This window comes from Rutidosis leptorrhynchoides, chromosome 2 (assembly GCF_046630445.1).
Source record: "Rutidosis leptorrhynchoides isolate AG116_Rl617_1_P2 chromosome 2, CSIRO_AGI_Rlap_v1, whole genome shotgun sequence".
Lineage (NCBI taxonomy): Eukaryota > Viridiplantae > Streptophyta > Magnoliopsida > Asterales > Asteraceae > Rutidosis > Rutidosis leptorrhynchoides.
In genome coordinates this window covers 89,340,867-89,350,491 of record NC_092334.1, presented here as the reverse complement: position 1 = coordinate 89,350,491, position 9,625 = coordinate 89,340,867, and the positions used below count along the sequence as shown (strand labels likewise).

Genomic DNA, 9,625 nt, shown 5'->3' with positions numbered 1-9,625 from the left:
GAACCGGATCCGGAACCGGTTCCGAAAAATCCGGACAAAAAAATCCGGTTTTTTTTTGTCCGAATCCGGTTTTTTATCCAGTTTGTGCATCTATACTCCCCGATCAGAGATCCATGGATCACAGACGGTCTCTCCCCCATGGCCTTTCACCTCTGAATGCGTCCTTCCTTCTCAATGCCTGAGCATCCATCCAATGCATTCTTTTCGATCTTGATATTTTCACAATGATGACTCACTAACGATAATTTGCTCATATGTAAAAAAGTTGTTCTCACAAAAGGAGAAAAGTTGTTCTCTTTATAAATTTTCACAATTTACTACTATCAACATATGATCTATATATATAGTTGAGATCCAATTTACCAAACACAACACTTCACATCATAATATGTAAATATGATGATTACACTAAACCTAAGCCAGCCTGCTCACATTTAGCACTCTGCACTGCACGGACATTTCACCAATAAGCTCTGCGCCTTTCTCGTTTACTCAACAGCATCGACTTAAACGCAAGCCAGCATCACATCACATTTCTATATCTCCATTTTGACATTGTTCACACTTTGACCCAAAATCGTTTTAACGAATCACCAATTTGGCCAGAATTATTAACAAAACTCACACGGGAGTGTATCTCTTGCTTAATTTACCCCACCATGACTGTTTTCCTCCTTCACCATTCAACCCCTTCACCAGTTTCGTCCTTGTCTCTCGTAACCGATGCTTGTACTCTTTCTTCCATATCTCGAATCTCTCTTTCACCTTTCTAAATTCTTCTAGTTGCTTCGCATAAGGTATCTGTATCGTCTTTGTCTCAACTAACGCTCTTGCATCGTCATCAAAATTCTGTCTTTTTTGTTCAAACTCTTTGGCTAGATGATCCACTGTGCTATTATCACCACCATAATTCCCGACCGCATTTTCGGTTGATGATATGTCACCACTTGATTCGTCTGCATGAAGACTCTTTTTGGCTGCAGCCAGACTCTTCTGCACCGTTAACCCACCAATTAATAACAATAATGAAGGATGAAGGGTAAGAAGGTAATTTCATTTGTAGTACAGACTGACACATAAATTGTTTTAGAAAAAATCAGAAATGCCGGTTTCATAATCCTGTATGCGTACTAGAGGCCAGTTTCATCCATTCCATGTAGAGTTGGCAAAACGGTCAGGGTCTGGTCAGGTAACGGGTCAAATTAGGTTCCAGTCAGCATGGGCCATTTTCTTAAAGAATATATTTACTTTCAATTTTAATTTGCCAATCAAATCAAAAGTATTGTTCTTAAATTTCTATTTCTAACCATTTAAAAAAAAGTTAATATCTAATGACGGCCTTTACGACTGTCGTGAAGGTGCATAAAATGCTTGAACAATTCAAAACCGCCCCCTTTAAAGTCGACACTTAACCGCCCTTTACAAGTAGTTTATGCACCTTTACGAAAGCCCTGCGGATTGTCGTTGAAAAAATCCAAAAAAATAAATAGAAAATGATAAAAGGTGTTAGCAAGTCAACCAAACTTGATACGAACTTTGACTTTTATGCACAATTTAGTTTTAGCTCATGTGGACTCGTATGGATACGTTATTCATAAGATGAAAAAATGAACCCAAACCGATCGATCTGGGACACTAATTCACCTTCAAAATTTGATACTAATGTACTGTAGAAAATAGGGTAAACTCACTTGTAAAGATGCCATCTGCTTTTGCCATGTTTCCTCTACTGACTTCATTTTGATTTCATGTTCCGACCATCGTGTTTCGAATTGTCGTACTTGCTCCCTCAATGCTGAATTTTCATGCTCTTTTTGGCCCAGGGACACTTCTGCTTTCGTAACTAGCTTTTTCAGCTCTTCAACATCCGCAGGCAAATTAGGAACATCTTGCGACACGCCCTACACACAAAAATAATAATAATAATTCTTAAACCCATTTTATTTATTATACATTTTCTAAGATTCTCAAAACGAGAATGATATATATACATTTGTTTCTGAAACTTTATTGCAAGACTTTTGTCTGGTTTTTGAACTATCAAAAGCCGACTTCTTCCACCTGCACAAATGACTGAAATACCTTCGAGCCAACCACCCACGAGTAACTGCAATTACAAACGTGTCCGTAAGCGTTATCGTAATCATTTGACGTTCGACATAAAGACAAAACATAAAACAAAACAGGTACCTGATTGTATATGCACAACCGCACTCAATCGATCAACCAATCCTGCATCAACCTCGTGCTTCGGTTTTCTTGAAACTTTACACACCCTTCTAGAAATTTCACCACGAATAACTGCACGGGCATTAATTTATTCAATAATCTTGTTGAACCCAACCAAAACGAGTAATTCAAACTTTCAAACTGCAAATTTCTTACATGATTGCAGTATAACAATTCCCGACATTAATTCACGATAATCACAAAGAACTCGACCACAAGGAAAGCGGTTTTCCACCTTGTACGTCCCTTGCTTGACTTGTTGTCGAAGTTTGTCCAATACATTAACCGTATCTGCTCGAAAATATATTTTCGTATATCCAAGTTGGTACATTTCTGGAAGAACACGATATTGTTGCAGAATAGCAACCGATGTACTTAACGGATCATGACAAAGGATATTGTCCGAAAGAAGGCACCCAAACCTAATTACAATTCATTAATTACGCCTTAATTAAGCTTTAGATATTCGATAATTATGAGAGAGGTTAGCAAGATTTTACTCACCTGTTAGCAAATTGCTGATGTGTCATACGAGTGTGATATCGGGATTTTGACATTTTTACGGTTTCCAATATTCCACTACACCTGAGCTGATGCAAGACGATGTCTTTTTCAAACATTCCGTGAAGTTGCTTAGCGTTTGGTCTTATGCACCGAATGAAACGAGGTTTTGACTTTTCCATGCGTTGAATTAACTTGAACAATTGGTCCTGAATGTTAACATAACACAACCAGGTGCTTAAAACCTACATACAGTCAAGTATTTTAAGGTTGCAAAATTCGCAACTCGGGCCAAGTACTCAGTCAGGAATTTTTTAAGGAGTACTCGGGTGTTGACCTAGTTTGACTTTGACTGGGTGTTGACCAAGTTTGAATTTGACCAATTTTCCTGAGTAATCCCGAGTTTTAGCAGAGTTTGACCATGTTTGGCCGAGTAATCAGCAGGCAGAGTACTCGGTCAGGAAATTGTAGGGAGTATTAGGCAAGTCAGGGAGTACTCGGGTGTTAACCAAGTTTGTCTTTGACCAGGTGTTGACCAAGTTTGACTTTGACCGGGTGTTGACCAAGTTTGATTTTGACCAATTTTCCGAGTAATCCCGAGTTTTAGCCAAGTTTGAACAAGTATGACAATGTATCCTGAGTTTTGACCGAGTTTGACCGAGTAATCGGAAGACTTTTATTGCCGAGTACTCCCGAGTTCTGCAACACTGCGGTACTTCAATATTGAAATTGAAATTAATACTAGATTTAATCATTACCTTAAATTTTGTCCCAACGCTTTCTTTATCCAAATCAGACGCATGTGAATCACTTTTCAAAAAATTCTTGCAGCACGATGAGAGAAATTGGAGTGTATCGGACTGCAGCGTATTTCGGTTCTTAACCAAGAACCCGTTTGTCTCGTACTGAACCTCCCCGGCATAATGTTGAACCTTGAAAGCTGCCTTTTCATTATTAAAACGTAAAGTAGAACCCAATTGATGTTTGATCGTGTTGAAAAGGGTCAAATCAGTCGCTTCACATGCATTTGAAGCCTCGTCCAGTATAGATATTATCCCCACGTTCTTCTGCATATATTTTTTAGCAAAATGAAATATATTTACAATTCGAATACAATTGAAGATTGTTAGAGAAAGCATAACAAGTAGGGTAAGAATAATACGGTCTCAAAGATATCTAAACAGTCTTGGTTGTCTACGAACTCTAACTTTTTCCAGTCGATGCCCTCAGATTCGTACTCCTTAGAATAAAGAAAAGTAGTCATTATATGATTCATGAAAAACTACAAATTGAGTAATAAATTTGCAAGGAAAATAAATATATTTGGTTCTCACCTCCTGTTCGAGCTTAAATAGATGCCGGATGAAGTGCTGTTGCAGTCGCTCATCAGCGTAGTTTATTAACAATTGATCAAAGCTATTTTTCTGAAATATTCAAATATGAGATGACATGTAGTTTTATTATTAATTTTTTTTTTTTTTTTTTTTTAAAAAAAAGATAAAGTTAGAAGGTTAAGTTAATTGTTGTATACCTGAAATGACTCAAACCCGTAGGTGTCGAGAATACTGATAGATGTTCCGGAATGTTCTTCGTCCCCCTTAAGTGATTTATTAATAGTTTCTACAAGCCAATTGAACAAAATTGTGTAGATAAATTGTGCCAGAGCATCTCTTGTATCAATTGCCTAAAAAAATTAAAAAAAAACATCCATTAATAATAAATGTCAATTTCAAATAAAGATCGTGTACGGTCTGCCTTATAAGATCTTTATGTACCTGCTGAAGCTTCAAGGTTTGATTTTTGTTTGTAGATAAAGCCGTTGTGAGTTCCTTCACCCTGCAACCCATCAACTTAGCAGCACTTCGACTAGCTGCCGATATATGAAACGCATAATAAATTAAAATGTTGCAAAGTGGGTGGGTAAATGACATGTCAAAATGAATTCAACCGGTTCGGGTCAACCTGGTATGCCCACGTTTCTCGATTCTCATAATAAATAACTTATTAAAAAGACTACAAAGACTAAGGATGACTTTGTTATAGAACATACACCATATCAAAATGGGTTCAATCTAGGAGGAAGTAACTTGTAAGCACTTGAGCATACTTAGAGGGTGCGTTTGATAAAACCAAATGATTAAGCGCTAAATGGTTCATAATCTAAATGATTCAAAGGTTTTGGTTGAACTTGGTTCTAAACGACAATAACCTGTTTAATAATTATTATGAATGAACTCCATGAATAATGTAATTTCAATGTATTAACCTTGTAAATGAATAAATATATAAACATAAAACAATATAATTGTTTGACAAGTGTTATCATATATTAAAGGAAATGGAGGTGATGAACGGTCGAAACAGTATTTCAACTCTGAATGTCAGAATGTTCAACATCATTTGTCATTCAGATGTCACAAACAAACGTATTGAATGATGCATTGAATGTTGTATGGTTCAACATTCAGTGCTATACTATTCAATTAATAGGCAACCAAACGCACCCTTAGGGTGGCTTTGCTTTCAGAGACAATTTATATTTATATACACATTATACAAAACTATGCATATAGAAAGTATAGAGTACCTTCATCAATCATAACCGTGACATGATTTTCATGATCAGTAACTTCAAATGATATATTCCCCAACCATAAAATTGCAGCAAGCAGTTTAAACACATGCTCTTGATCTTCTTGAGAAATTACAAGTATGTCCATGGCTTCCTGGTCCAACATATGTCATTGTTAAACACATATATATAAACCCGTCAAATTGCCGTCTTAACTTAAAGACAACTACTTACCATGAGTTTTTGAAAGTTTTGAGCATCATCAACATCATGAACTTTCAAGCAGCCACTCTGATTGAGATACTTGTACTCGCTCGCCATTCTTAGATTCAATTTATCTGCAATCGGAAAAAACATAATCTTGAGCAACCAAATTCTTCTATTCTTTTAAACATAAATAATACTAATACTAAAAAATTTAATCAACAAACCTCTCATATCAGATGAGGCCCCCGCACACATTTGGTAAAAAACATGGTACGACCTTTCACTTCGACAGAGTTGAGATATTCTTGACTGTTCATAAACATCATAACCGCTTATATTGATGGAATGAAACAATCAAAACTCAAAAAAATGATGTGGGATTAAAAAATAAGTACCTTTTCAAGATGAACTGTTCACAATAACAGATGTGTTGGTGTCGACCATACAGATTTTCAGTTGGTTAGTAAAACTTAAACGAGCTAATTTCCAGTTAAATGTTAAATTCAAAAATGATATACGCTTACGTGTATGGATATACGCCCCTTGAATAGTCCCCTCTTTGTTATAAAGAATGTCAATTAATTTCCCCTGCACAATATTAAAATTGAACTCAGACACCTTAAAAAAATTGAATATAACACTTGTTAACAACAGAAAATGATTAGTATCTCACAAATCGGGTAGAGTTTTTATTCCTTGATGTTTTTGCATTCCCAAAAGCTTCGAGTATACATCCGGATTCACGTATTTTGCATGCGACCTCACTATTCTCGCACGCGCTTCCTACAAGATACTCTATTGCTAACTTTGCGTTTACACTTTTTCCAGCACCACTTTCACCACTATATCAAACACCTTCGAATTAATTAAACTTTTACAAAATTAACAACAACAACAACAACAACAAAACCCAATACCACATAAGTGGTGTAATTTACAAAATTAACAATGGTTGAAAAAAAAAAAATCTCTTAAAATCAACTAACCTGATGATAATAGTTTGATTTACACCATCTGCACATATTATAACGAACGTGGTATCAAAATCATGATTGATCATACATCATATACATCCTTATTTTATCTATTATTCGTACACAAAGGTTGTAACAATCGCTACTCGGGGAGTACTCAATGGGGACTTTTAGGGAGTACTCAGCAACTCGGGTCGGGGAGTACCCAGATGTTGACCAATTTTGACTTTGACCGAGATTTGACCAATTTTGACTAACTTTCTGAAACTTACCAGTCATCATATCGCTATAAGAAGCGGCGGCTACCGAATATACATGCGGACAGTCCAATATCTTCTCTTTATAAGCCATAATTACATCACTTCCAGAATTCAATATATCTTTGAACGGATTGATTGCTAATAAAACGGGCCCTGCCATAGTCTACAAACGTAGAAAAATGTTAAACATGATGTAATAAAAAAACAAAAACAATAATCATGTAAGCATGCAAATTAGAGATGGAAAATATGCATACATACATAAATTACATCACGATGATATCTATACTGAAGATTACTTAGAACTGATGGCTCGTTTAAATAACCAAGCTCGACAAGATTATCAACGCCATCGAGGATTTCAGCATTTGCAGGTAAAAGCTCTAATGTAGAAACTGTTATGACCTATAAAACAATACATATATAATTAGTTTTGTAACACTTGTTAAGCGAATATTAGGTTATAAAAAGATTTTAAAAAAAAAAAAAAAAACTCACGGCTCCATCCAAAAGCGTCACAGATGCTTTTCCTCCTACGGTTGATCGTATTATTCCCAACTCCCACTGCCCATTTTGGACCCGACACCACACTCGAAGTTGCTGATACAAAACAAAATCTAAATGCTTCAAACCAATAACTTATTCATAAAAGCACACATTTTATCAGAGACTAACTTTCCGTGTTTTTTATTTAAACAAAAAAACAAAAAAAAGAGAGATAAAATCAGACTAACTTTTTTAATGTATGTTGTAATTCAGGAGACACAATTGTGATCTAAGCATATTGTTGAACCACATTCATAAATATTTAAATACAGGTGTTAAGTCTTCATCTTGAGCAATCATTACAGTGTGTGTACTTATCAATCATTCAATCCAAAGTCCTAAAATCACTAAATTTTTGCAGCAACTTTAATCAATTTTTTAAGATAAGATAGTGATTTATTTCATACCCACTATCCAAATTAAACAACCAAATAGTACTTGCTAACAACTGAAATAATATAAAGTGAAAAGTTATAAAAGCATGAATTTTTACCTTCTTAATATAATAATCAATACTGTTATTATCCCATCCTGAATCTGCAGCCGGCGGTGGTGGAGTAGCAAGACCGGCACCACCGTTCTCCGACATCCTACTTTTATGCACGGCTGCCATTGTATATGGTGATTCACCACCACATGCAACTTTTTTCCGGTCAAAATTAACATCTTGCTTTCTATATTTCTCAACCTCCGGTGACACACCAAACATCGCCGGTACCGGACGTTTGGGCAGACGAGCCTTAGACGCCGGTCGTGACGGCAACGCCGGCGGCAAGTCTACCGAATTCTTGCCCACATCTTCATTCCTTTGCAAAGAGTCCAGCATTTCCTCTAACGAACTCCTAACTACCAAAGATGGTGAAGCAGAAATCATTTTTATTTTTATATTGTATTAAAAAAAATGATTTAGAATTCAACCAATGCGGAAAGAAAACTTTAAACCCAGATGAGATTCAGATCAAAATCCAAACTTATTTAAGACCAATGTTCCAAAAAACTAAATTTCGTGAAAAAAATTTGAAATTTTGGAATTTAGTCTGAACAAGACTGCCAAAAAAAAAAAAAAAAAAAAAAAAAAAAAAAAACTAATTTTTGGGGGAGAACAAAAACTTGAAACTTAATGAACAATATACGAAACCAGGAGCTGTAAAGGGAATAACACAATCATGATTTTATGATTTTGTGTGAATCAAATTACAACAATCGTCTGAAATAAGCAAAATTAAGAAGTAAGTTCAAGTGCTAAAAATCTAGGGTTTTTTCGGTTTAAAAATATATAAATTATTATAGTGCCTTGAAAGCATGAATTACAAAGATTTAGATGGCGCCGATTGATTATTTAAGGATTAGTTTGGGAGAAGAAATTATGTGGTTGGTGATTTTAGGTTTTGGAATTTATTTATTTTCTTAAATTGGGGATTTGAGGAAATTAGGGGAAAAGGGGGAAAATGTGACTTGGTTGTTTGTTTGTTGCTTAAAGGCAAATTTTGAATGTATTTCAGGTTGGTGGTAGTGGCGCGGATGTTGGGATAATATGATTTTACTGATTGTTGTAATTTTAATTTTGTCTGAATTACTGTTTAATCTCGAGTTATCAACGTTTTTTCTTTTTATTTGGTATTGATTTGTTCAAAATCAATTTTTATCTATACAACATCATCATATGTTCTTTCTCCTCCAAACGACCACCTAAAGAGATCTATTTCTATCCTTATAGATACCAAATTGACCACGAAGCAAAAAAAACACATATATACATATACATATGAACTAGTGAAATGACCCGTGGAACTACGGGTTTGTTTAAACGAAACAGTTTAACGATATGTTTTAGGTATTAAGTGAACGTAAATGCTAAATTCATTAGTTTAATGGCCCGTGGAACCACACTGTCCAACTAAGAAACTCGTCAGCTGAACATTGCATCAAATACCTAAAATGCATATTAAACAATCGACATCCAATCATAAGAGATAATATTGGTTGTCATTTTATTTAAAAGTGTAAATTAAAATATAAATTTAGAATTCGTTTCTTCTGCCTAGTTTTTATACCTTCTAGTACTCAATTCAAAATAATTAATTAAAATAATTCAAAATTATTTAATTTTAATAATTAAAATAATTATTAATAAGATTTAATAATAATAATTAATTAATAAGATTTAATTTTAAATTAAACTTATTTAGATTAATGACATCAACCACTATGTCTAGATTTTTTTCTTTTTTTTTTTGAATTTTTTTTTTTAACAAAGAAATTAGCTTAATAATGACATTATCATTATAGAATTTTAATATAAACTATAACCATGAACAAACAAAACAATATATAAA

The 9,625-nt window shown here is 34.5% G+C and overlaps 1 protein-coding gene across 1 annotated transcript; it reads right to left on the bottom strand.

Annotated features, from left to right (window-relative positions):
• Positions 1 to 279: 279 nt before the first annotated feature.
• On the bottom strand, positions 280 to 8,273 carry LOC139891133 (myosin-2-like). The gene is made up of 22 exons (XM_071874067.1): positions 7,783 to 8,273; positions 7,242 to 7,343; positions 7,005 to 7,148; positions 6,756 to 6,906; positions 6,496 to 6,523; positions 6,183 to 6,351; positions 6,034 to 6,097; positions 5,905 to 5,918; positions 5,734 to 5,818; positions 5,537 to 5,640; positions 5,318 to 5,456; positions 4,506 to 4,600; positions 4,262 to 4,414; positions 4,065 to 4,154; positions 3,893 to 3,970; positions 3,489 to 3,797; positions 2,734 to 2,939; positions 2,386 to 2,651; positions 2,191 to 2,301; positions 1,992 to 2,107; positions 1,692 to 1,901; positions 280 to 993 (listed from the first exon to the last, which is right to left on the bottom strand). Exons 1-22 carry the CDS (start codon positions 8,161 to 8,163, stop codon positions 622 to 624), a joined length of 3,387 nt encoding a protein of 1,128 aa, XP_071730168.1. The 5' UTR covers positions 8,164 to 8,273; the 3' UTR covers positions 280 to 621.
• Between the last annotated feature and the right edge of the window lie 1,352 nt (positions 8,274 to 9,625).

What these genes read in the sequence shown, in the direction of transcription:
- LOC139891133 (XM_071874067.1), bottom strand. Translation starts at nt 8,163, where the DNA reads ATGATTTCTGCTTCACCATCTTTGGTAGTTAGGAGTTCGTTAGAGGAA. An exon ending in ATCATCGTGATGTAATTTAT is followed by an intron (nt 6,907 to 7,004) that starts GTATGTATGCAT and finishes CTACGTTTGTAG; the next exon opens with ACTATGGCAGGGCCCGTTTT. An exon ending in GCGTTGGGACAAAATTTAAG is followed by an intron (nt 2,940 to 3,488) that starts GTAATGATTAAA and finishes GTTAACATTCAG; the next exon opens with GACCAATTGTTCAAGTTAAT.